Source organism: Falco biarmicus, chromosome 10 (assembly GCF_023638135.1).
Source record: "Falco biarmicus isolate bFalBia1 chromosome 10, bFalBia1.pri, whole genome shotgun sequence".
Lineage (NCBI taxonomy): Eukaryota > Metazoa > Chordata > Aves > Falconiformes > Falconidae > Falco > Falco biarmicus.
This window is the reverse complement of record NC_079297.1, coordinates 36,678,890-36,705,745: the sequence shown is the minus strand read 5'-3', so window position 1 is coordinate 36,705,745 and position 26,856 is coordinate 36,678,890. Positions and strand designations below refer to the sequence as shown.

The 26,856-nt window shown below is 43.8% G+C and overlaps 2 protein-coding genes and 1 long non-coding RNA gene across 6 annotated transcripts in view; 1 reads left to right on the top strand and 2 right to left on the bottom strand.

Annotated features, from left to right (window-relative positions):
* Window positions 1–4,288, bottom strand: part of LOC130156408 (uncharacterized) — a 42,209-nt gene extending 37,921 nt beyond the window's left edge. The window contains exon 1 of the long non-coding RNA XR_008824416.1: window positions 4,108–4,288. This is a non-coding gene — a long non-coding RNA (uncharacterized LOC130156408). The remainder of the gene's footprint in view (window positions 1–4,107) is intronic.
* Window positions 1–18,115, top strand: part of TRPM5 (transient receptor potential cation channel subfamily M member 5) — a 40,059-nt gene extending 21,944 nt beyond the window's left edge. Inside the window, exons 15-25 of the mRNA XM_056354871.1 lie at window positions 1,286–1,381; window positions 3,704–3,962; window positions 5,300–5,418; window positions 5,957–6,089; window positions 8,506–8,680; window positions 11,196–11,364; window positions 12,025–12,203; window positions 13,510–13,642; window positions 15,668–15,740; window positions 16,816–16,906; window positions 17,761–18,115. Of these exons, the coding sequence (XP_056210846.1) occupies window positions 1,286–1,381; window positions 3,704–3,962; window positions 5,300–5,418; window positions 5,957–6,089; window positions 8,506–8,680; window positions 11,196–11,364; window positions 12,025–12,203; window positions 13,510–13,642; window positions 15,668–15,740; window positions 16,816–16,906; window positions 17,761–17,870 (1,537 nt within the window). The 3' untranslated portion in view covers window positions 17,871–18,115. The remainder of the gene's footprint in view (window positions 1–1,285; window positions 1,382–3,703; window positions 3,963–5,299; window positions 5,419–5,956; window positions 6,090–8,505; window positions 8,681–11,195; window positions 11,365–12,024; window positions 12,204–13,509; window positions 13,643–15,667; window positions 15,741–16,815; window positions 16,907–17,760) is intronic.
* Window positions 18,116–19,668: 1,553 nt separating this feature from the next.
* TSSC4 (tumor suppressing subtransferable candidate 4) lies at window positions 19,669–24,432 on the bottom strand. 4 transcript variants are annotated; one of them, XM_056354777.1, is made up of 4 exons: window positions 24,285–24,432; window positions 23,673–23,799; window positions 22,750–22,822; window positions 19,669–21,703 (listed from the first exon to the last, which is right to left on the bottom strand). In XM_056354777.1, exon 4 carries the CDS (start codon window positions 21,613–21,615, stop codon window positions 20,602–20,604), a length of 1,014 nt encoding a protein of 337 aa, XP_056210752.1. In that variant the 5' UTR covers window positions 21,616–21,703; window positions 22,750–22,822; window positions 23,673–23,799; window positions 24,285–24,432; the 3' UTR covers window positions 19,669–20,601. The 4 variants fall into 4 exon arrangements, with proteins under 4 accessions (XP_056210752.1, XP_056210750.1, XP_056210753.1 ...); XM_056354775.1 differs by having other exon boundaries at window positions 24,145–24,374; XM_056354778.1 differs by having other exon boundaries at window positions 24,222–24,374.
* Between the last annotated feature and the right edge of the window lie 2,424 nt (window positions 24,433–26,856).

Sequence of the window (26,856 nt, the reverse complement as noted above, 5' to 3'; positions counted from 1 at the left end):
GTGTCCTGTGCTGGCATCTATTCTAATACTTAAAAGATCAGTGCCATTGTTTCACATAGATTACTTCTATTTTGCACAGTCAACAGAAAAACCTGTTGGAATTCTGTCAGCTCCAGAATCTACATAGTAATGTGTAGAAAATCTCCAGATGTATCCCTGTAGGTTTCTAGTCTTGCAGATGCCCGATTCAGACCTCAGTATTTTATCTAGAAGAACAGCCATCAGAAAGCAGTAATATCAGCCGCAAGCCTGGCATCTTACCAAGGAAAACAGCCATCACAAAGCAGTATTATCAGCCACCAGCCTTGATAACCATACGTCAAGCTTAAAAACACAGGACTGACATAAAATGAAATATTTGCAAATTCAATGTCTTATGAGATCTCTTTGTTAGTTTTCTGCAGGCACAGCTTTGGATTTCATGGTTTTCAGCTGTTTGTCACAGTGAAGATGGCTAGAATCTTAGGTTTTCTAAAAAAACTGAACAAACAAAATCAAAGCTAAAGGGGAAAAAAAAGAAAGAAAAAAAAAAAAAGGCAGCAGTCAAGATGCTGAGACATTCATAAGAATCCAGGAACTGAAACTTTAAGAATACCTCCTAACATTGTGAGAATCATACACAAATCATCAGAATTGGCATTATGAAATATATGTTTCTTAACTGTTAAACTACTTAAAACCCAAGAGGAATACTTGTTTGGTGCTGCTGACTTAAGACTTTCCTTCTGCCAGTATCACTAAAGCTGACCTGCTTGTCATGGCAGTTGCCAGATTCACAAATCCAAGTAATTTAATGTGAGATTTTCATTAAAACTTCACCAAAACGCTTATGATTCATAATCAAAGTAAGCCTTTCCAAATTTGTTCTGTTTAGAACAAATTTTGCCACTTTGCCTTGGAAATGCAAAAGTTGACACCATGTTCCCTGCTGCTTCTGGCATTTTCTCTCTTAATTGCTACTAAGAGTAACCAGAAATGGAGTATTGGGCAATTTTCTTCTAGGGTTTGTTTCGGCTCAAATCCTAAGTAATTTCAGGAAACTGAGCATCCTGTTCCATTTTTGTGAAGCATGCCAATTATCGCTTCTCTGAATCTTGTGGATGATTTCAGCTCGAACCTTACAAACTAACAGAATTTGCAGAGCGAAGGATTATACATTATTTAATAACTTCTCAGTGGAGCAAGTCCAAGATAAGTACAAGCTAGCAGTTCTGTATGAATGCCAATTTAGTAGTAAACAATTGCTAACCATCATCTTTCAACTGATGAATATATTTCCTTACAGTGAGGAAAAGCAACCAAAGGATGAGCCAGAGCCATTTAGAGAGCCAGACAGTTTAGATCCAGAAAGGACTCTCTTTTTTTCCAAGGAAGGAGAAACGTAAGTTTGAAACCATTAGTTCATATAAATTTTGTCACAACAAAGAACAGTACACTTCTTGTGAATTAGTGACCAGCTAATTAGTGACCAAGAAAGTCGTTACTCCTCAGAAAGTGCTACGCCCTCTTGATTACTGCTGTTGTTGCTCTCTAAAAGGAATACAGAAAATAAACAGGGATGTATAATTGTTTTAAGGAGACACAACTTGTTCTGAGCAGGTAGTTTCTACAGAACAAGGAACCTGCTTAATACCTGGAGAATCAGAAAGCATTTCCTGAGGTTCCCTTCAGCCCATGATGGCTGATATACATTGGATTTAGGAACTAAGCCCCTATCAGGTTACTGAGCTGAGAGAAAGAAGGTTCTCTGCAAAACCCTGTATTATTCGAGTGCATCACTACATACTTTCTATAAAGGCAGCAACAGAAATACCTGCAAACATCAGCACCTGGGAATTTTACATTAAAATCAGCTTCCCATCATACTAGTGCTCTTTATTTATATTGTAAAAGATGGGCCCTGAGGAACCCGAAGCGCAACAAGAAAATGTAAAAGTTAGAGGGAGCATTACACAAATGAGTAACCGAGCACAAAGATTTTTTCACTTGCTTGTGATCATTCATAGATCTGTGATTTGGCACTTCTGAATCCCACTGTATACCTCTGCCACCCACTCATCACCAAAACCTGGAATGCCACAAGGACTTCAGGCAGCGTAGGAACACTTGATTAGCACAAAGTCCTCTTAATGGCTAAATAGCCAGTGGAATTAAGCATACGCTTTTAGGTGATCTAAAGAGAACTTCAGAAATACACAAAAAACAGTAGCAAGGAAGCATCATCCAAAGAATGAAGTGTTGGACCAAGTCAGAGTTTTTAGGTTCCAGTTTTACCCCTGACATTTATTGGAGAAAATATATTGGAGAAAATAGTTCTTCTCTCACCCTCCTTAACCTATAAAGCAGGTGTAAAAACATCTGCCTCTTGGGAGCTATTTGTAAACATATCCTGAGTGAAGCGTGGTTCAGTCATTACATTGTGCATTCCAATTGCTATTAGCAATCTATTTTAACAAAGAGTCTCCTTCCCAGATCTATTTCAGAATCTTACAGTAAAGCTGCAATTATCCATTTATGATATTAGCCTGTTACCACGGGAATGTATCTTAAAATGTCATTAATTGGGAGGCAGCAGAGTCAGGCACACAGAAGACACTGGCTGTGAGGAGAAACTTTTCCTTGTAACAAATGTATTTAATAATTATCAAAAATGCCAGGGGAAGTTAAAAAAAACCCAAAGAGCCATTTTTATTTTTTGGGAGGTGAAACTGAAAACATACCCTAGTGTGCCCATCCTTTGTTAGAGATCACACCTCTCAGAGTCAGAGTCACAAAATTAAAGATCCAATAACATCCCTAGCTTACACAGGAGAGCAATTTATGTCGAAACAAACCCTCACGCTAAGATCAGATTGCTATCTAATATGGGGAACTTGCATCTTCTGCACAGGATAATTTCCATTTGCAATAGATAGCACTTCATGTTCCAAAACACAGCAAGAACAAGTGTAGATATACCGGTCAAATTTCCCTTCAGTTATCAAAATACTTGTGTAATTCCACAATAGTCAAAGACAACCTTAATAAATAATTTATGAGGTCAATGTTTTTTGCTAAAAGGCTTCTATATTACTTTTTCTGCAATTTAATCTAATAATAAAGGGCAAGATGCCAGCGCTTACAGTTGTGTACAGAACTAAACCATTCCTTCAGTAGCTCTCTCAGAGTTCAGCAAGGATAGTCAACAAACACAGGCTTCGTATGACCCAGCACTTTTAAGACTGGGTCATGAAGAAGAATTGTTTAAAGTCACGGCAACAAGAATGCCTGCATGCAAAAGCCACAAGAAATTTTCAGAGCCAAAGTATTTACAAACTGACTCACAAACTACATTGGCCATTTGGTTTTCTTTCAATTATTTAGGATGATGAAGAGCAATTAGCCTACCACCACCCTCTCCTTGTGTATTTGCAGTGTTTGTACTACATGCAGGAACACAATCAAATTAGCACAACAAAACTGAAATAACAAGAATATGCATTTAAGCCTGATGTGACTTTATTTTTTCAAAACCTTCTTTTCCACTTGAAGTATTTCTGCTGCGGTAACGATTGCTCTGACTTCTACAGCCTTTCTCCTTGCCACCCTCAGCACCTACATGTTACTATATTACAAGAAGCTTTATATAGACTAATACCAACCCTATTCCCGTGAGCTAATTCTAGGAAATTATCACCAAGCCTGTATTCTTTTTGCTTTGCAGAGAAAATGGTAAACTGGAAAAGCAGAACCCTTCCAAAAGCACAGCATGGGCAACATTCACATTTACTCGGTGGAGAAAGTTCTGGAGTGCCCCTGTAACTGTATTTATGGGGAATGTTATAATGTACTTTGCTTTTCTGTTTCTATTCACTTACGTCCTTTTACTGGACTTTAAACCACCTCCACCTAAGGGGCCGTCTGCTAAAGAAATTATACTTTACTTCTGGGTTTTTACCCTGGTCTTGGAAGAAATCCGACAGGTCAGTAACCTACAACATCTTAGTAATAACATAGTAAAACCTGAAGCAATATTTTGAATATACTTACAACCTTGTAAATCTGTACAAGCTTGAAGATTTCAAGTATCACATGCTGTTTTGCACAGAAGAGTGATACGGAACTTACCTTCTCCATAACACTGCCTCCCAGAGCAAGCTCTTCACATAAACCTCTAGCACCACCTGTTTTTCCATCCTGCTCCAGCTGTAGCCACGTCAAGTGGTCTCTAAGATTCAGGTGCCCTTCGTTTTGCAAATCCCTCCCCAGAGATTTCACTCCCCAGAACTAGGCCCTCCCACCACAAATAACATAAGTTGGAAGTTATATTCTACACCTGGAAACATCTTTTCAAGAGATTTTTCCCTGCTGGGGACTGTTTAAAAAACCAAATAAATTAATTCAGATCGTTTGTGTTTTTCCTAAAATGCATCTCAACCCAAAACATTAGCAGCTCTCTTTTTGGTTTGCTTTTCTTAAAAAAACAAACAAACAAACAAACCCAACAACAACAAAACAACTAACCCTCAAAAACCCCACACCACAAAACCAAAACCCAAAAAACTTGTCTTATTACTCTCCCAGTTACTGGCTTTAGAATGTTCTCAGCTCAACAACTGAAATAATGTGTGAACAATGGTGCCAGTGTGTTGCCAACAGTGGGTGCATAAAGCTGTCCTCTTTAGACACAAAAAAGCAGTTATAAACATTTACTCTGGAAGAACAAACAGTTGTTATTTAAGCAATAAGGACAGTGATGGGGATCCCAGTTTCTTACAATTTATGTGAAATTATGCAGCAAGGCCATAACAAGAGGAGGACGCGGAAAATATTTGGATCAAATAAAATTTCATTGTAAACCTGTAAAACCTGAAGAGTGCTAGGCTAAAACCCAGTTCAGAAACGCAGCTCTTGGCCTAGATAATCAAATGCACACTCACTGACAATCCCAGCATACAAATGCCAAATCTGTCCCTGCTGGTCAGACAGCCGTGTCTAGAAACTGAACTTTGACTGGAAGTCGTATTGTTTAACAGCCCAAATGCTGACAAAATCTTAAATCAGGCCTCAAAATTCTTCAGGCTAATATTACAAGAATAAAATGATTTGATTTTATTTTTTTTTTCTTTTTCATCCAACTTTTGTGTTTTAAAACAGTAAACTGAGCTTATATTTTCAAGCTTTTTTTCCTATTACACTAGAAATTTGGTTTTGCTCTTTGCGGTGAAAGAGAAAAAGGAAACAGGTAATACATTAAAAATCACAGTGAATTAGTGAAACTGGGAACAGATCAATACCAATGATTATTTCTCTTTTTCAGAGTTTCTATACAGATGAGGACACAAATTTAATGAATAAATTTAAACTGTATGTGGAAGATAACTGGAATAAATGTGATATGGTGACCATCTTCCTCTTCCTGATTGGGGTAACTTGCAGGTATGGATCTGTTCCATGTGATGTGGTCAGCATCAGTAGCCAGGGCTATGTGTGTCAACTGACAGGAGAGTCTCATGCATGTGAGGACAGGCTGACATTTACTTTTCTAACCTTTGAGACATGTTTCTGCAATAAAAGCTTCTAAAATTCTGCAGAATCATAGAAGTGCTCCAGAGACCACAAAAAGACATACTGGTATATTCAAACACATGTACAGAAAAGCTCTGCTTTTTTTGGTTGGTTGGTTGGGTTTGGCAATCATTCTTACTGAATGTATTTTTATTTTTTATTTTAATAAATCCCTTTGAAGCCAAGACAGAGAATATAGTGTCCCTCCATCTTTTGGCTATTTCTCATCAATGTACAGACATTCCTCTTATAGGCTTATGCAACCACAGCCCTGAAGCCCTTGCCTTTTCCTAGCTAGGCTGTGCCTGGAAATTGAGTTTCGAAAAAAAAATTAAAAAAAAAAAAATTGAGAAAATACTTCTCGGCAGTGCTCGCTGAGATCTGATATTTCGTTTCATGTGTTCTGCAGGATGCTGAACTCGACTTTTCAAGCTGGCCGTACAATACTTGCCATTGATTTTATGGTGTTTACACTTAGACTTATACATATTTTTGCAATTCACAAACAACTTGGACCAAAGATCATAATTGTTGAAAGGATGGTAAGTGTGCAGTCTCTCTCAGATAAATACTTGTGCTTTCTATAAAATGGAGAAGAGGCAATCTTCGCTTTACAAAGGAAATCTGTTTGTAATCTATCTTTTTTTTTATTATTATTTTTAAGGCTTGTCATTTTGCATATATTCCCTTATTTATCATGAGTATTAGATGCAATGTTTGCAATAAATCCTTCAAGAGAGCTCTATAGTGTAGTAAGTTGGTCCCTATTTACTAATCCTTGTACCTTACCTAATAATTTATCCTCAGATCTGACAAATGATGAGTCAAGTGTCTTTGACTTACTGCTGTTCCTTCTACTTCATAAGCTGTGTGCATTCAGAGCAAAGACCTCAGACAGACGACTGTCCATTTAACGAAAGGCAGGGCATTTACTGAATGACTCTGCTCCACTTGGGGAAATAGATTGTTATTTGCAAGAAATGTGGGGGGAAAAAAATCTGTGAAAAAAGGATACTTGCAAGTTTCCCACAGGAGTTATTCTTACTTATACTCTGTAGCTCCGAGTTACAATGAAAACATATTAGTGTTTTGTGTGCATATGTTGGAAGATGTTGATAAAAGATTTTTATTCATTACCACTCTCCTGCAGGAAACGAGACATTACGACTACAGTTACTGTGGTTGGGTATGCGTTGGTATGTTGAAGTAGCTATTTATTTAGGCATGTTAATCCTCTAGGCCAATTAGCTCATGATAACTGATTAATAAGAGTTCATCTAATTGTAAGTGCTATTACAGAATTTACAAATATTTGATTTGTGACTCACAGCAGAGCTCAGTAAAAGCCCTACAGTCTAAACAAGCCTATACCTTGAATAAACTTTACTACCAAGCTATTTGGTTTTGTCTACAAATGCAATAACTGGAACTGTAACATGACATTTGCTTGGAGTAGCAAAAGGGTAAATGGCAAATAAATATTTGTTCTTGAACATTATCTAGCTTACAGCATTAGCAGACTGTTATTGTAAGAGAACAAGTCAGATCTACAGCTCCTAACCCTTCCTTGCTGCATACAAAGCTAAACCAGGGCCTTGAACAAATATGGTGATGTGTCTACTATGTTCACATCTGAAGTTATATGACACACAGATTAAGAAGACGCAGATAAGAACCTAAACAGCAGCCTAGACAAAACCATAAAATAGGACCTTTCATCTTCCCCCCATCCAAGCCAACACAATGCCTTAGCTTTGCTAGTTCCGTGTTGAATCTTACATCAAGTGAAAGCTGCTTCAGTAAATAATAACTTCTTGAAAGGTTTATCAAGTGGGTTCAAGCAAGATCATTTCCCTTAGTTAGAGAAGCAATCTAAGATTGTCTGTTACCGTCTTTCTCCTTTTTGACCTTGCTACAGAATTGCTGAAACAAGTCGGCAGCTGCTAAAATGGCAGTTCAATGCCAGAACAGTGCCTGTGCGCAGAGACTGCAGACTGGAAAAAAATATGTCCAGTTTTGCCACCACTCTCTCTTAATGCTGATACCATTATAGTCCTGCAGCACTGCTAAATTTTAAGTCATCCAGAAAACAGAACAGATTGGTCAGAGTCAGAGACACATCAACTATGCCTTGCCTGGCTTAGACACCATGTTTCTTATTGAACTCTAACATCCTGGAGGTCTGAAATGCCTGTGCTTTTGGGTAACTGCACAATCCAATAATCTAATTGAAATGAATCTACAGTCCCTTAATGAACTCTGTCTGATTAGATGGGAAAAGGATGAAGTGTTCCTCTTCCACCAGGGAAAAATTATTGCACTTGAAATACATATTAGTTTGTTGTGTGGGTTTTTTTGAAGTAAGTGTTTTAGGATTCAATTACTTTGCTTCTGTAGAGAAACACAATGTTTAAAAGCAGGAAGTCCTGAAAACAATCCCTAAGATGCATTACTTGGCTTGGAAACCCAAGACAGAAGCTACCTGATCCTTGCAGCCTTCAGTGTCTGCCGTATCGGTGGTTCGGTATTCATCAGTGAGCACCGGCTGTACTGGGATGCACCACTGCTGCAGCAGAACTCTTGTAATTCGCAGTAAAGCAGTCGATGGTACTGTGAGGTCTCACAAAACCCCCTGCATTTAATAGATCCACTTAAAAGATAAAATGTGCTTTGTTTTTAAATGTTAGATGTTTGAAAAACAAGGTTTTAATTTAAAAAGTGTCTTTAAATGAACTATCAAAGAAAAATGCTGCTTACAGTCCAAAAACGATGATGACAGCAAGGTCAAGAGAAGAATTTGTGCATGGAACTATATCCTATTCTACCCCCTTTAATGTAAACGAGCTTGTAAAGAAACAGCATTATTTGAGCCGTTTTCATATGGAAAGACTACCGTTCCTTAACTATGCTATTACAGTCACGCCTCCTCCTTTTCTCCCCTCCCCCTCTCTTTTTTAGATGAAGGATGTCTTCTTCTTTCTATTTTTCTTGAGTGTGTGGCTCATTGCCTACGGTGTGACAACTCAAGCTCTACTTCATCCTGATGACAGACGCGTAGAATGGATATTCAGAGGGGTGCTTTATCGTCCCTACCTTCAGATATTTGGCCAGATTCCACTGGATGAAATAGACAGTGAGGAAATTTCTGCCCCCCCTAACCTGGCCATTTTTGAATGCAGGCTTCTGACTAGAGCACGGAATTCCTTCCCAGTATTGTTTCTTTTTATAGTGTCTTTTTTTATTATTATTATTATTAAATCTTTATCCTGCAGGCCAAAGCTTTCTACTGTGATGTAAATAGTGTCCTTGCAGAGAGATAACGTGCACTGTGGAATTACAGTAGAGCATAAGGGTTATACCTATTTAGACAACCTGTCTGAAATATTCACACAGGGCCTTGCAGTTTTAAAGGCTGGCATACCTTTTTTCACTTCAATCCATTTCCGTTCAGTTTAACCTCGACCCAGATAACGCTGTGTAAACTGAAATAATAGCATGTCTGTACATTTTGGCAGTAGTTTAATGTGACGGTGTTAAAGCAGTACAGCTCTGCCCCTAAGCAAACACTTATGTTTTAGAATTAAATATTCCTCCAGAGCATTTATTGACTCTGGAGGTAAAGCTGTTTAAATCAAGTAAACCCAGTAATTGCATATATGCAATATTTCAAACAAAACAACATAAAAATAATCACAAGACACAGAAAAACTTGGACATAAGAGTTCAAAGGCAACATTTCTGTTAGGTAAGCAGGTAAAACACAGCACAGGTCATCTCTCAAAGAAGTCGGAAGTAAGGCCACAGCATTTAGCTAGAATAACAGTGCTAAATATCAGTGGCAATATTGAAGTAGGATTCAAACTTCAGGAACCAAAAAAAATCCCATAGATGAAAGCAAACCAGTAAGCATTCTTAATGTTCACTCTGCTTAGTAAGAAAAAGCTTGTGTCTTAGAAAAGCTAGAAAAGTCTGAATGAGATGAGAGCAGGCATGTGATTCATCTCACTTAACTTCAAATGCCTACAATGTAAGCATGCAGAGCACAACCAGTCACTTTTTTTTTTCCATTAAAGTAATTGGAGAGAAACAAGTATTTCTGGAATAGGATTAATCTCATTTGGAAATAGGTCAGCTGTAGTATTCCCTAGAAATGGGTGTTTCTCTCCATTGAGACTCCAAAAGGTGTCTTCACCTGGGTAAATAACTGGTTAAAAGACAAAGAAAAAAAGGATTAATTACACAGCCAGCTTCCAGAAGGGAGTCATTTGTCCTGGGGCCCTCTGAGGCTTATTCCGTTTAACATCTTTATGAAACATAGGGAAAGGAGATTGGTAATGAGGGGGACTAAATTTGCTGACAAAACAACATTATTGGATAGTGAAGACTAAAGCTGATGCCCAAGAGTTGGAGAGGACCCTCAAAAGTGCTAGATCATCAAATTAAATTCAGTGTAGATAAATATATGGTGATGCATACGGTGAAAGCAGTCCCAGCTGTGGTGAGCCTTGATATAACTGCATGCTCTAAGGAATACGATCATGGGGTTATCTATAGCAATGGAGAAAAGAATTATTAGTGCAAAGATGGAGAACAAAAAGGTAACTACCATTATGCTACTCTGAATTTGTGCAATTAATTCATAGCTGGAGACAGGATACAGGGCTAGACCTCTAGTCTGATGCAGTAGAACCATTCTCAACTAACCTTGACTGCAAGCTCAGATGTCCGAAGTAGTTTAAATTTAGACTGAGGACCCCCATTCCCAGGCTCTGCTGAGTGTTCTCCACTAACACAGGCACCAGCACAAGGACTGTGAAGACACAAGTGCGTGGGGGAACACAACTGCTAAATACTCAAAGGTGGTTTGGCTTTGGGAATGCGAAACTAGTCTAAAAAGGATACAGCCTTTTCCCTACAACCCCCCTCTGCTGAATGGTACTAAAAAGCCAGCTGGGACAGCATCTTGCCACTGAATGAGCAGCCAAGTTCTGGGGTCTGTATTGTCCCAGGGTTGCAAACCTCTTGCACATTAAAGCAATGTCTCTTCATGTATGTGACGATTTCGTTTTCACAAAATTAAAGACATTGGATATTAGTTCACATAAACAATCTTTCAACTACAAGAATTAGCTTAGTAGCTCAAGCAGTCAAAGAACTGTCCTTCTAGGGTTAGGAGAGTCTCATATTTTCAGTCCTGCTAGTAGTAAACAAGAGCAGTACATAAGTACTGCCACAATATTGGGTTTAAGCTTTTAATGACTGCAAAATATTCAGAACAAAATTACGCTGCTGTTTATAGGCAGCCAAGATTAAATCTCCTTTTAATAATCAGTATAACCATTGTCCTTGATTTGTATCTTAATAGTAAAGGTACTAAATATATGTATCCATCCATGTCATAAAGGACATCGTTCTTAAAAAAAACCCCATGTTTAGAGTTATTAATTCAATTTTTATTTGTATTGAAATAGCTATGAAATACATTTCTTCAAACCTCAGGAACAATTTGTAATTCTTGCCATTTTTTTGTTGAAAGTCAGAGATGTCAGATTTTGCTCACCAAAATGCAAAGCTTTTGTCTTCCCTCTAAGAAATACACGTGGCAGTAGGATTTGTCAAAACTATTATTTCTCTATCTTCCCTTGCAGCATCACGAATGTATCCCAAGAACTGTACGTTTAATCCACTTCAGATTCTGCAGGAGAACTCTCCATCGTGTCCTAATAGCTATGCCAACTGGCTTGTCATACTTCTGTTGGTCATCTTCCTACTAGTCACAAATGTTCTCCTTATGAATCTCCTGATTGCTATGTTCAGGTAAGAGTGATTCCAGTAAGTGTCAAGACAGAGACGGCAAAGGTTTAACTGAACGCCCATATTTACTACATTGCTGTTGGCCCTTCACTTTGGAATGCACTAGCAATTTAACTAATGAATTTTATTCAGGGACCTATAGGTAGGCTTCTGTGATCACAAAGTTCTTAAGTTCTCATTATCCTTACTGTAGCCACATTAAAGACAAGAGGAAAAGAAGCCTATTTTACTGCTAAAAATTCAATTAAACCTTCGTAGAAGGGTCTGGATCCCTGGCTGTGCTGCGGCACGAGTCTGCAATGCAAAGCAGCTGTAAACTTGGCAGACTTGACCGTGAATGATCTGCACACAGCAGAAGTGCTTGATGTCAGCACGGCTAATAACGATTCATTTGGGTGAGGAACTGATGTGGCACGTTTGTTGACCTTGCCTGAATGAAAAAAATCCACAAGCCTAATGTATTTTAAAATATTTGTAAGACTGCAACTGCGATTATTTTAATATCCAAGTATTTGCACAAACTTTAGATTAAATTAACGCTACTTGCTGAGCTTGCTGTTCTTTTTTTAAAGTAAACGTAGGACTAAGTTTTGTAGTAACAAGCTTTAGCTTGTTGCAGTAAAAATAGTTACATACTGTTTTTTCTCCCCTCCCCAATTACAGTTACACTTTTCAAGTTGTTCAGGGCAATACAGACATCTTCTGGAAAATGCAGCGCTACAACCTGATTGTTGAATATCATGGCCGGCCGGCCTTGGCACCACCATTTATCATTATTAACCACCTCACTCTGGTTCTCAGAAGAATCTTCAACAAAATGGAACATAAAAAAGAACATCTGGGTGAGTTGTTAACAAAAATCTAGCAACTGAAGACCCTGATGCTCTCCTAGGACATGCCGAACAGAAGAGCAATTAAGATTGCCTTAAGCCAAGAGTTGCAGTTTATTTTTAACAGAGTGCCAGGAGAGTACAAATGAAAAATTAGGCTTATAATGTGTACTATAAACGATTTCCCACAATGCATTTATTTATACACCACAGTTATTGCAACAAAGGTGTTGATATAAAATGGGTTAAAGGGATTTGATTTCTGCAGAGATAACAATGGATAGGTTTCATGAATAGTTATTTCATTTATTCCCAAATTTTAATAATTATTAAGTACAAAGAACTCTAAAAACATACACAAAGTCTAAAAATCTGCTAGGATCAGTGGAATTTCCCAATACACAGACGTAGGGAGAGAGAGCATACACACTTAGAAAAATGGTGATCCCTTAGAAGTTATAATTGAAAAGGCTGATTAAGTTCAGATAATTACAGAAGGCATTTGGGGGCTTTCTATAGTAATGGCAGACTTGGCCCATCTAGTTTGTGTCTGATAATAAGCCTGTCAGCCTGCGCAGGCTGATAATGGGCTTTGGAGCAGAACTGTTGCCAGAGCAGACCAATTCCAAGCCCTTTGACTAAGCTCCCTTTCAGACACGCTCCTTGTGGCTATCAAAGTGCACTGCTGTGGGTTCTTTAAAAAAACCTAAGAATAAAAATTCTTCTTTTCCTCCAAGAAAGCAAGTACCGACTGCTGAGGTTATAGATTCAGTAGTGGCTGGAGCACGCAGCAAGTGTGCCCTCATCCATCTTCAGGAAGACATAAAACTAGTAGTTACATTCAAGATCTGTGAAATTGATGTCTGTTGTTGGCTTGGGCCCTTGACAACAACAGCAGGCCTTATGCTTAGAAGTGGAGGGATTTATTCACATCTTGTCCTTCCTATTTATAATTGTTCCAATAAAGAAGCTTAGATGATAAAGCACATCTGAACATAAATCTCTGCTCATTAAATGCTTTGGCGCTGAAGTATGCCAGAAGTCCAGTAAGGTTGTAAGTGAGTTTAAATGGAACCGCAGAAATCGGTCCATGCTGTTCTTTAGAAAATTCAGGAGTCACATCCGACTGCAAAAACCTCTATTGCCTTCCACCACAAGAAAAAAAAAGTAGGAAATACTTACTTTACACTGCATTTTCACAACTTGACAGTCCTACAGAGGCAAAGGGCCTGCATTTTTCTTTAGCACAGCAGCCTTCCATTACTAGTGTAAGAGAAAAGGAAGTAAAATATAATTCTTAATTTTTTTTTCCCTGTAGAAAGAGATCTTCCAGTTGGCTTAGATCAAAAAATCATAACGTGGGAGCTGGTGCAAAAAGAAAATTATCTTGTAAACCTTGAACAAGAAAGGAAAGAAAGCAACGAAGAACGGCTGAAGGCCACATCTAATAAGTATGTTATTCTGACCCACAATAAGTGTACCTTGCAAGTCTTCAGCTTTGCAGGAGATAAAACTTTCAGGTGCTTGTAAAACTTCTCATATGCAGAGTCCAACTAGAGTGCCGTTAGGAAATATGCAGTCTGTGACAAAATGTGAGAAGCCAGCACCACTACAATATTGGAAGAGGTTTTGGCACTCAAAGTATGCACAATCACAGACCTGCAGGCACCAGCCGAACCTGCAGCCAAGCTCAATGAAAATCATAGTTGTGAAGAAACGGTGGAAGAACAGAAGAGTTCCTTCGCTCTACTGCAGTGCACGTACTTCCATTCCTTGTAGGAATAAGTCACAGGCTTCTGAATGGAAGTTTAAGACATCTTGAATTACCCCCAGCCCACAGATGCAGAAAACCAACTATTTACAGCTTTATGGCACAACACTACAGTTTGCCACAAGAAATTAATGATATTTGCTCTAAATTTAATTAAGAGTCTCCATTTAAACAGTTCTCAAAATATCTCCCTGCTAGGAATATCACTTAAATCGCTTTAGTAGTCTAAAGAAAGTAGTCCTAAATTATTATTATGCAGAGGTTTACTCCTTTAAGAGAGACACAAAGTAGTTATATGCAGGGAAAACAGACACATGGGGGGCAACACTGGAAGCCAGACAGCGAGGCACTCCTTAAAGAAGCTTTTAACACCTGTTTCAGCTGTTTCCTGTTATGATGAAACCGACTTCAAACCGGCACAGCGCCTGCGGAAGTGACCATAGTAAAAAAGTTCCAGGGAGATGTTCTTGTGCTGTCTGTTTTCCTCCGGTGCTGCTTTCAAAACAAACCTGTCTCTGTCTAATGCACGGAAGAGCTGGAGAAGCCGGAGACAGGCACGGTGTACTTGAGCGTGTTCTTGGAAAACACTCTTCTCCCTCTAATCTACATAAACTCTTTAATTCATCATAATGTGAATTACTATGTTGGTTTAAACTTTATTCTCATAAGCAGATCACTGACAAACCTAAGGAATGAGAGCTCAATTGTTGAGATGAACTGATAAATATCTGCCTAATTGCTTCCAGACAAAGGGCACAATTATATTCGTTCGTGCATTGTAGATGTAGTTACCGCCTGGAGCAGAAATGTAAGACCCAGTCGGGCTTCACAGTATTTCGGGTTTAGCAGAGTCGGAAAGAGACTGGGAAAGGTTCCGATGAACACCGCGAAACCTCTGGCTTTCTGCCTTTGCTGCCAGGGGGTAGCAGCGCGCATCTGAAATTCTGTGAAACCCGCCGAAAGTGATGCTTTGAACTTTGCACTGCACCAATCCCCAAACACATTAGACCCACCCAGCAGCAGCTTTTTCACCCAAATGGAATGTAACCTGTTAGAGGGAAATTTTGAAACAGTAGTTAGGACAAAGCAGAGAGGGATTTGAGAAGCTTGTGGGGAGGAATAAGAAGAGGTGAAGGACACAAAAAGCATGTGGACAGTTTGGAGGCACTATATGGAAGATCTCTACATAGTCCCTTTGGGCTGCGTGGAAAAAGGGATTTGAATGTCAAGACAGTTTCTGAAAATGAAACCTCATATAAATTGTAAGTGGCTCACCTCCCCCGTGTTGATGCAAAATCTTGTGGCCTCAGTTCTCGCACCAGGATCGGTTCACACCTGGTACAGGTGGGACACGAGTGGCCGGAGGCACAGAGCCGGACCTCCGGCCCCTTCCTGCCCTCCTTGATTCCCACAGCGGCTGGGCCAAGCAGTCCTCACCAGGAGCTGGACAGCCGCTGTAATCTGTCTGAGCTGGAGTCCCTGGGCAGCAGGTGCCTGAGCGTTCCCGAAATGCCGCTTTGCTCGCTAAAAACTCGCAGAAACATCTCAAAAGGACAAAATGTGTAGGGGGCTCTGGGATGCTGCAGCAGCACAGAACTGCCAGCAAGGGTTTGTACTGGTTCCAGTAAGTCACATGGGGTCCACGCTTCAGGATTTCTCCTGAGGCCTTGCCTTCTCCCTCAGCATGTCTGCTTTGTCTCCACAGAGTGGACAGTTTGTCTAAATATTTCAGTGGATTGAAAGAACAAGAAAAGCGGTTTAAAGTTCTGGAAGTGCAGGTAGGTAGTAGTTTTATAGGTGCTCATATCAGCTGTAGGATTTCACCGTTTCTCTCATTTAATGGTGGGTTGGCAGACCCTGATTAGGGCTAAAGGGAAGGAGAAATGGATCAGTATTATGGTTTCACTTCCCTTGGTTTTCTCTCTGGTGAGATATAGATAGATAGATAGATAGATAGATAGATAGATAGATAGATATAAATATATATATATATGTCAAGAAACATTTCTGGCCCCGGTAGAAAGGGGCATACAGCATTTCTTGCTTTCTGCTAGTCTGCTTGAGAAGTGCTCGTTCTCTTCATGAAGGACGCGTCTGGAATGAAATGCTTCTTCATCTTCCCCCCTCCATCCTCTCCTTCTCCCAACATTTTCTTTATTTAAAGCTGCCCACTTGGAAAATACCCATATTCTGTCTGATCTGACCGAGACTAATCTTCTTGGATATCAGGTTTTCTAATTTTCTTAGATACCAGATACCAGTGTCTCAAAGGGAAGTGTCTAACATACAAATGTGAAACACATAATAGAAGAAAACCCTGTCCTGAGCTTTTGATGACAAACCCCTGAAATATAAACACTTTTTTAAAAGTCTGAAAATGCTCGGCATTACCATGTGCCACACAGCACAACTGTTACTGTTTTCTTTGTCCCTAGAACCCTCCAGTGTAATTTTGGCCTCACTGAAAGTTTCTTATCTTAACACTTCCATTGCAGTTTCCCTCCCCTTTCTTATCCATTTTATGGTTTCCTGAAAAAAATCATGCTATTCAGTGAACAATGTTGACACCAAACACAAATCCCACAGGAACACACCGGAAATGCTTTGATAAGTTTCTGCCAGCTTGAGATAACGCAATATACTCACAAAAAAAGGGAAGGTATTTAGTGCAAATCTTCTTCCAAGGCAGTTCAACTGTTTCTTTAAAAAAAAAAAAAAAAAAAAAAAAAAAAAAAAGAATATGTGGTATCTATGATGCTGCTTTAGTCTGCTGCCTCAATTATCTTTCTTGCAAATTTAAGAACGGATGGAACACTAAAATTGCTGATGTAGAAATCCCTACCTATTTTGTAGATTTGCTACTGTACAGCTGTTATCTCCTCGATGGCTGAGGCTTTAACCAAAACCAACCTCCTGTGCAACCACCCAGCTCCAAACTACACAAGTAAGTATTGAAAACAATCATGGAAAAGCTAATTAATACAGCTGAACAGTTAAAAAAAATGCAAGGGGTGAGGGGGAGAGTGGAGAATCACCACAGCAGGAGGTAGCTGGCGATAACGTCAATATAAGCAAGGAGTGCTTCAGAGTGAAAAAATTACCTTTTTGCACAATATATGTAAAAGCTTTGGGGAAAGGACTGGTGCTTAGTGTGGGTCAGAATGAGCCCACCTGACCTTCAGCGTGTAAATAAGGATCCATCGGCCACAGGGTTTCTTGAGAGAATCATCTTGGGGGTTTCTGGAGGCGACGAGCGAGACTACCAAAGTATTAGCAAAACATTTAATATGGATAACAGTGATCATTAAAAATAAAACGGAGCAAGACTCCTACTTGGTTTTAATTAACACAGCTCGTTTGCCTTCAGAGCTGCAACTGCTTCTGTCAGCTAAGGATCTTGCCCTGTAACCCGGGGCTCCCCTGTCCAGAGTTTAGAACATTAGAGACAAGAACAGGCCATTCCTCAGGCACTGCAGGATATCCAGCACAGTAAAGATTCTGGATATTCTTCTCAACAATCTGTTTCAACATCTACCCATCTATTGCGCCAAAAGCCCTCCAGACGCCCGGAGCTGAACACACACACACTGCCTGGGGAAGAGCAGGAGCTGGACACTCAGCCAAGCTGTGGCATGGCAAGACCTCAAGTCACTCAGACTCAAACTAACCTCAAACTTGACTTAATTCTGTTAGAAGCATATAAAGCACATTTTTTCAACATTTTAAAGTTTCTTAAGCAATTACTATCGTGTGCCCCTTGCCCTAAGGCTTCGATAAATAATCATGTGCCTTTTGCAGCCCCATTAGGTGTGACGAATGCCAGCACAGAAGTGCCTTTGCCAGAAAGGAGCGACAGAGAAGAGCGCGCAGAGGAGTCTGAGGCTGACATCACATACATTGATAATTAAATGTTATTCTAATTTCTTCTGATTAGACCTGTCGTCCTGCTGTAGAAGTAAAACCCTCAGCTCACAGAGGCCCGGCCCAGCTCTCGCAGGCCTCACACCCAGCACTGCCAATGTCCGACGCTCCTGAGGGTTTCTTGGGCTTCCCTCCTGCTCCTGCACCCTTGGCCCTTTCTCTGAAACTCCATTCCACAAATCACACTAAAAACTTTCTCCTCCAGGATAATTTTACCACCTTATTTGCTAAATACGATCCACCCTCCACACCCTGACACCCCCAACCCGCTGTCACCCCTGTCGAGTCCCACACGTGGCTGCACAAGGGACAGTCCCTTTGGAGGGGCCATCGCTTACCCACCGCAGCCGGCTGCCCCCTTGGCCGGGCAAGCACGCGCCTGCTTCCCAGCTGCTGGGAAAGGAAAACCAGGAAGTTCCCAGAGGAAAGGGCTCGGGCTGCGGGGCTGCCCTAACCCTGACAGCTGTGGGATTCTTGCAGCCCCCCCGACTGCACTCACCACTCCTTTGCTGGCGCTCCCTCTCCAGGGCTCAGACACCCACCGGCACCCAGGCGCGCTTCTGGTTTCACTTTACTTTTCTCTCCCAAAGGCCAGGGGGGAAAGAAATCACCTAAAGAGACTTTAGAGCAAGAATGTTTGGCAAGAAATTCCCTAGGAATTTCGACTGACTGTCACTTGTTACCAGAAGCAGAAAAAAAATAAAACCTCAGCTCTGATAAAAAACCCTTCCAAAGTGAGTCTCTTACTAGTAGATATTAATTTTGTTATGATGCCTTCATAAATGAGGCATTTGTCCAGTTTATTCAGCTGTGCCCCAGGCCTGCAGCCCCATTGCCAGGGCAGGAGCACCCTTCACCCCCGGCCGGCAGCAGTTGTAAAACCTCCCAGTTTGTACCCAGCCACACTTTTTGTTCGGCTGTAACACACACCCTACAAGCGGCACGCCCTGCTCTCCGCACCAGCCTCTACTCCAAAACAGCTACTATTTTAACTGCAATCAACACGTTAATTATCTGCAGGAAACCTAAATCTATCCGTTTGAAATTGTTGTGTCCCACTCACAGGCACTGGAACGACTGCAGCATTTAGCAGGGAGCTGGTGAATCAACGTGCATCAAACTGTACACCCCTAACAAAACACACTCCGCTTTGAAAATCCAAGGGTGAACGTGGAGAGCCGGAGCAGCGTTACTCGTTTCACACCGTTCTCTCCTTGTGCTGCCAAATGATGCGTCTGTTTGCACAGGAATGCCCCAAGGGTTGGGCCCCACCAGCCAGTTACCGGGAGATGCCGACCCCCCTCCAGGGGAAGCCACCGCCCTCGGAGCGGCAGAGGTCACCAACTGAAGCAGCAACATTCCACTACACTGTTATAAATACTCTGTCGGGGCTGGTTAATTTGGAACACTGGCAAAAAAACGTCAGTCCAAACTGACCTGCACTAATTTGAATTTCAAATCATATAACCTTTCAAAGAATTGAATTTTCCAACCTTATTTCTAAAATTTATTAATGTTCTGTGTGAAAACCTATTATATTTGACATTCATTACAATGTGATGCATCCCATGAGGTGATTTTATATATATATATATATTTAAATGATCTAACATCTTAAACACACCAGGTTTAGATTCTAAAATGTAAGACTCAAGGGAGAAGTTACCCAATGGTAAGCTCAGAGTAGCTTTCCACAAGATCTTCAAGACAATTCTCAAACCAAATCAACTGATTGTTTGTTAAAACTCCCACAGCTGCATTCATCACACGGCTCAGATGAAGAAATCAAGCTACAACTGCAAGTTTATTGAATCCCAAAGTACAAAAAGTACCCAGCGGCAGCATAAGCCCCGCACTCCCAGCACACCCGCACGCAGCCAGCACGGGAGCAGCACTGCCGGCACACATACGGGTGTGCAGGCCAAGAATCGCCCGCCTGAGGCAGAGCTGCTGCCCAACTTCACAGCAGAAGCTGTTGCAAGTTCTGACCAACACCCAACATGGTGAGATGCCACTGAAGCCACCCTGAGCGTGTCCCCACCAGGATGCATCCACAGTTGTACCCCTCCGCAGGAAGGGGTTTAAAATCCTTATTGTGTGATGCTAAATAAGGTAAATATTAATCCAACGTTTAAAAATAATACTGGGTTTGCCCATTCCTACTTGGGCCCTCCAGATCACAGCTGGGCGCTGTTGTTCTTGCACCCTCGATGGTAAGAGAGAGTGATGTACTAAAAAGCAAAGGTTTTCCTGCCCGGGACGGGGCCAGAAGAAGTCACATCTAGTGGCAGACTAGGCTTTATTTTCATTGCTTAAAAAATCTCTACTTAATGAGCTCGTCACCTTTGTTCAAAGGCTCTACAGGATTTGGGAACAGCTCCAGACACCGGGGTTAACAGGATGCCTTGCAGCCTTTTAGCCTTCACTTCTTCCTTGGCCACTTCAGCGGCACAGCAAGCCCCAGGCAGCCGCTGCAGCAAACAAAGCACACCTCGTGCTCTCCTGCGAGGATGCAGCTATCCCGTGCTCAGATGTCTCCCAAAGAAGCCTGGAGTGTGTTTTATCCAACAATGGAAGGTGTTCTTGGCGGCTACGATGCAAACCATGAGACAAAAAGCTATCACAGGGTTTCCAGACCAGAAAAAAATTCAGAGGAAAAAACCAAAATACATCCAAAGGCAATACAAGTCCTTGGATGTCTCCAATGTGCTACATCCTTCAGGACTCCTCCTCCTCCCCTTCACCGTCTACTTTAGGCCGGAAATTTTTCCTATTCTTCTTCTTACTGCAATGGAATCCAACCGTTTCCACCGATGGCTCTTCATCTGCACCACCAAACCTTGCACCTTCTGTACTGAGGTCCCCTGGCATCACACACTCCTCCTCCTCTGTCACCTTTCCACTCCCACCACCCAGGTGCCCCAGCTCTATCTTCTCCTCCCTCAAGTCATCAGTCTTCTTCAGACATTTTCCTTGCAGATCTGTTTTCATGTGTTTCCTAGGATCCTCCCCTGCGGATGTTTTCTTTTCCAGTCCATCAACGCCCCTTTTTGCTGGTTTGGTGAAGACAATCCTCCCAGCCCCACAGCTGGAAGGGTCCTGGTTGAAGTACGGGGTATAGCCATCTTGTTTCTCCCCTCTTTTCTTCAAATCCTCTAGAAATTCCATGGCCACGGCCTGGTTAGCCTGGTCACTAGACTCTGAAACACCATCCAGGCTGTATTTGGTCCAGCGCTCTGGGTGTGCCACGTAGTCAGGCACGGCAGGAGAGGCTCTGGGAGCCTGCACAGCTTTGGCCTGCTTTCCCAGGCTTTGTGGAACCACGTTACCTGAGGCTGTGCTGGGAGGCAAGGGACGCTTAAACCTCCCATCAACAATGTTATCTTCAGGCATCGAGGGCACAGACAACTTGGCTGCCTCTTCCAGACAATCAAAAATGCTCTGGCTACGGAGAGAGAACGTAGAACTCATGCCCCTCAGATGGAAGGGCTGGACAGGAGATCTGCGACTGCTGTGCAGAGAGTCGGGAGTCTCCCTGGATCTGTAATCCCCATCATCTACAGATGGCTCCTCAGGTGATATCGTATCAACTTCCGCTTCATCCGCTAACCCCAAATCATCGGAATCTGAATCGCTGAGCGACGCTGTGTCTGAGGGCAGAGTGCCTTCATAGTCCGTGGCACCACCAGCCACCAACCCCCGAAAGGGCTCGCCTGCATCCTGATCTGCCATCGTCAAGCTGTCACTTCGCTGGGGCCTTTGGTGCAGGCCCAGGGGCAGCTGCAAATACGGTTTGCCAAATGCCCAGTGAGTTCAGTGCCTAGAATACAAAGGAGCATAAAAATTCAACTGTAAAATAAGGACCAAGTATGAGGCTATGCCAGCAAAATAATTACTACTGCAATATAACAGGCAGCTGTACTTCAGGGATTCCTGAGCGATTTAGCTTCAAACAAAAACATGATTTAAAAAACAAATGCACATTAACATTAAAGACTTACACAAGACTCAATACAAGAATATGAGGTAATTAAAAACTGCGCCACATACCAAATTTCATTAAGGTTACAGCAGGTCCAACTACTAAAAGATGGGCACAAAGTTTCTGAGCAAATCTGAACACCCCATAACTGTCTTACACATCTTCCAAGAGGCAGCAACAACCTCCCCAAATGACACCTCTCGTTTATGCTGTATAAATCCACAAAAGCACATCCTAATCTCTTGCACTTTCTTTTGGCCATTGCGATCCTTTACTGTGTGAGCCACTGTACCTCCTGTTGCAATAATCATCATGTTCTACCCGTTACAAAGGACGCTATGACTGAGATCAGCAGCAGAGAAGCCACAAAAATATCGGGGCTACAGTTTCAGGATTCCTTTAAAGTGACACAATTTAAAGCTCCACTCCTCCCTTGGGTTTAAGCTCTCACGTCACTACTAGATTCCTAGAATAATAAGACAATCCAGCTCAAGAAATCAATCCCACCAGATTAAAAAGACTAATCACACGTGCCATGCTTGTGCATAGAAACAAGAGGAGGATGCAACGAATGGTCTGTGCAAGCCAGCCCTTCAGTTAGTAAAAAGGCAGCGCGATTTGAGGCCTGGCTTCCAGCAGCAGCTGCAATACCTGACTTGCTCTGTCACCTGCTCAAAGGAACCTTGCAGAAACAAGGCGGCTGGCAATCACACTTGCTAGGCAATCAAAACAAGTCTTGGCAAACACGCACTGCAGTTCAACTCACCAGAACATGAATTACAGAAACAGTTCTAATGTATTCTTAGAATAAGCTCAACTATCTAATTATAGGTTCTTCTGAAACGATGCAGTAAACAGACATGGAAAGTCTGTTAGTCACTCACTTTCTCCTGAGACTGAGTCAGCTCTCCCTCCTGAGGGTCAGTTAAAGCCACCAAAGATCTCTGCACTTCCACCCTAGAAAACAAACATTTCCATCATGATACTGGAAATGCAGTTTTAAAGTGAGTTTTAAAAATAATTCCTTCCCCCTGAATCATCCAAAGCTGCAGAACAGTTCTAAATCTGACGCAGACTCATGCTGATCTACAAGCCTGCAGATACTGCTGGATTTCTGGCAAAAGAACAAGACGCAGCCCAGTAAGGCACGCACTACCTTGTTTACTCAGACTCCACATTCACACCGCCAACCCTATTCCGCAGAACAGAAGAGAGGTTTAAAAACATCAAAACTGTAACTTGCATGTGCAGTAAACCATTACCAAATGAACAGTATTAAATGCAGCTAAGAAAATATAAAAATAATAGTTATGCACTGCAAACACTAAGTGCTCCTAATTACCAAGGCCCTATATAGATACCACAGAGTTGTTTTCAAAGAAAGGTCATATTCACAGTTAGGAGACAGATCTTCACAAGGCACTAAAATGTAAAGGAAACATCTGAGGAATTCAACAGAGGGCTGTACTCCATGTAAACTGTCTTTGACAGGTGTCTGCTGACTGCTTCTGAAAACTGCCCCCAGTGTAACCCCTAAATGGGAAATCATCATCTGAAAACCACACATTCTTCTTAGTTTTGTAACACGTAAAAAGTAATGACTGCAACCCAAAAGATACACTGAAGCACATAACTGACTAAAAGCTTTCAGATGGCCCCGTAAGCTTGCATCACGGGCTGTGAACCAGGGTACCTCATCTGAGGGCTGTAACACAGAAAGGAAACATTTTGCTCCTAAGGAAGAGGTATTTTAGCCTTGACAGCATTAGCAGCCAAACACAGTGCCGTTACAGCGCCCCAGACTCACAAGTGCGTTCGGGTGACGTGCTCGCAGCACAGCTCAGATAGGATGGCGTCTCTCTGGATGGGCAGGTCCCCATTGGACTTTTCCATCCTGGTCTTACTCAAATACACTCTGCGCGTCTTCGTGCGGCCTGTGAGGAAAACAGAGGCCCCAGTCATGCCGGCCCAAGCCCACGAGCAACTCGCCACAGACAGCCCTACAGCAAGGCCTGCCAACACCGGCGCGGTGCCTGGGGACGCCTCAGGCCGGCCAGCGCCAGGGAGGGCCGCAGCCCCGGGGCACGGGCTCGCAGCGCCGGCGGGCTCCCGCCCCGGGGAGGGGGAAGCCACGGAGCCCACGGCCTCGCCCAACGTCCCGGCCGCCTTGCATGGCCGCCCGGGGCCCAGCTCCCTTCCCCGGGCCGGGACCCCGCCGGATACATCCCCCCGCAGGCCTCTGCGCCCCCGGGGGCTGCCACCCTCCGCTGGCCCCACACCTTCCTCCTCGACACGGGGGCGCCTGGGGCCACCCCACCGCCGCTCCCGCTCGGCGCCGCCCCGGGAGGCCGCCAACCTGCCGCCGTCCCAGAGCCCACAGCGCGAACCGGCGGGGACGCGGCAGGGAAGCGGCCCGTACCCCGGGACGGCGCGGGCCCAGCGCCTGCTCGCAGCGGCCGCCCGCGCTTCCCGCCGCGGGGCACGCCGGGACACCGAGTCCCAGCCGGCCGCTCCCAGCAGGCAAAACGGCGCGGAAAGGGCGGGAAGCGCGGGGTGTCCGCCCCGCCCCGCCTCTCTCCTCACGGCCCGCCCCGCCCCGCCTCTCCCCTCACGGCCCGCCCCGCCCCGCCCCGCCCCGCCCCTCACGGCCCGCCCCGCCCCAGCCGGCCCCTCTCCTCCAGCCCGCAGCTGCCGCCGCCGCCGCCGCTCCCCCCGGCAGGGGACGTGCTGCGAGCCGGGGCGTGCGGGAGCCCTGCTGGCCCGGGCTGTCCCTGCGCACCGCGCTGCGGACTGCGCCCCGCGGCGGCCGCCATTTTGCAGCCTGTGAGGGGCCGGGGAGGCGCCGGCGCGGCCGCCTGTGCGGGCCGGGTCGGGGCTCGCAGCCCGCGGAGCGTGCGGGGCCGGGGGCGGCAGCGCCGGCCCCGCCGCGGTGCCTGAGGCCGGCGGGCAGCGCCTCGGGCTGCCCCGTGTCGTGGGGGGCCGGCACGGCGCTGCCGCCTTGAGCAGCCCGGAAAAACCACGTCAGGCAGAGCTTTATTTTCTCATCAGAAAAGCAGGGGTTGGCCCCAGTGAAAGCCTCGCAGGAAGTGTCTGGGGGTTTTTTTTGCTTTTTTCCTTTTTTTAATGTATCTATTTTCCAACCACAAAACCCCAAGTCGCTTGGGGCACAAAACCACTACCCATCAAAAAAAAAAAAAAAAAAAAAAGGTTCCATCTTCTGTCCCAGAAGAAGATTTTTTTGCGTGTGCATTGAGAAGTAGAACTCTGAAAATGTTTTATTGGTGTTGGCCAAAGATGCCCGATTCCCCCACCCCACCCCTTCCTTCAGCAAAATGTTTAAATTTTCGGTGGAAATACAGTTCCCCAGTGGCTTCGATATTTAACTTGTTTACCTTATGTTAAGGAAAAAAGGTTGGCTGTGCTGGTGGCTGTGCCAGCGTGTGGCCCTGCCGGGCCCGGCTCCACGGTTCCCTGGCTCCAGCGCTTTCTGCCTTGCCTAGCCCTGGGGCTTCATCCTTAAATTAAATTAACGCCTGCAAATGCACTGAGCCTCTAAAGGTTGTGCCTGTACCTCTTCTGTGGGATTTGCTGTAGGCCTGGAGTATGAGCAAAGCTCATCTACGCCACCCTGTTGCAACAAAAGAAGAAATTACCGTGTAGCCCTGCTTCATCTGGTTTTAGCGGCTCTTTATTTTACACCCCACAGCATCCTGCCCCTGCTGCGCTGCAGGCTGCTTTGCCGGTGGGTGTGCTAGAGGTAGGGCTGCAGCCAAGGAGACTTCACCCGTTCAAGCAGGGCCTCACTGTGAGTCACTCGTAATATAAACTGCAGCCACTTCATTTGCATTGCCAGTTTTTAAACACATCCTTTTGCCTGCTGGAGTGTTACTAACTACAGTAATTTATGAGACAAGGGCTGTGTTCGGCATACATTTGATAGCAATGATGAGGTTAGCGCAAAGTATCTTCAGTCTAGCTGGAGTCATGCTGTACTTTTGAAACAAAAGCTCTAGAGGTGTTTCCCTATTTGGTGATCCTTGGTTTTTTAATGTATACACATATGGTAGGACAGACACAGGCATTCAAATGGGTTCCCAGCTGGAGGGAGGAAGAAAAGAAAGCACAAGTCTGCTGGTAGGCGAGCAGGAAGAGAGGAGGAGGGTAGTAAACAGGCAAAGGGAGCCAGGAGTAAACCACAGGTGAAGTTACCAGTGCTGTGCAACTTGGGGACACACCACGAGCAAGCCCCTGAGGGTAGTAAGGAGCAGGCAAGAAAAGGCTGTGGACTAAGCGGAGGCATGTCCCGTTTTTGTAAGGCTGGAGACAAGCAGGGTACACCATGGACCGGTGCGAACAACGGCACTGTTTTGTTGTGAACCCTGGTTCAGTTGCTAGATGAGGGGCTCAGAGGGGCAGAGGGCAACGCCACCTCTGCTACCTCCATCACCTGCAGATGTGTGTGCCTTCAGGGACAAGCCCCATTCCTCCACCCCCAGAGGCTACAAGTTCTCGGGTTTTGCCTGGAGGCCACGTACATTGACGCCCAAGGTCACCTTCAGAAGCTGACTGCACCCTTTTCCTCCTTCCTGCCTTTTTGCAGAAGCTTCAGTACTGCACGCTGCGGAGAACTGGGGGTGAGCTGCTTTGTCCCTGGTGGCTGAGGACAAGACAAGTTTGCAGCGGTGGATACGCTGGCGTGTTGGGATTTTCGCTATTGCTTGGCGACAGCTGAAATGAAAATTATGAGTCAGACTCTGAAGACGAACAGATGGTAAAGTGTTTTCCTCTCGCCAGCATGAACTAAGGTGGCTGGAAGAGGGGCGGGGGCTGGAAGGCGGATCTGAGCTGCAGCACGGGGACATCATCCAAGCGAGTGGGCCGCGTCTGGTGCGCAGGCCCCGAGGAGCCGGCTCCTTCGCCTGCAGGAAGCCAGCACATCCCCGCACGCGGGGGTGGTGTGTGCAGATTCACACCAGTCTCAGCCCCGTTAC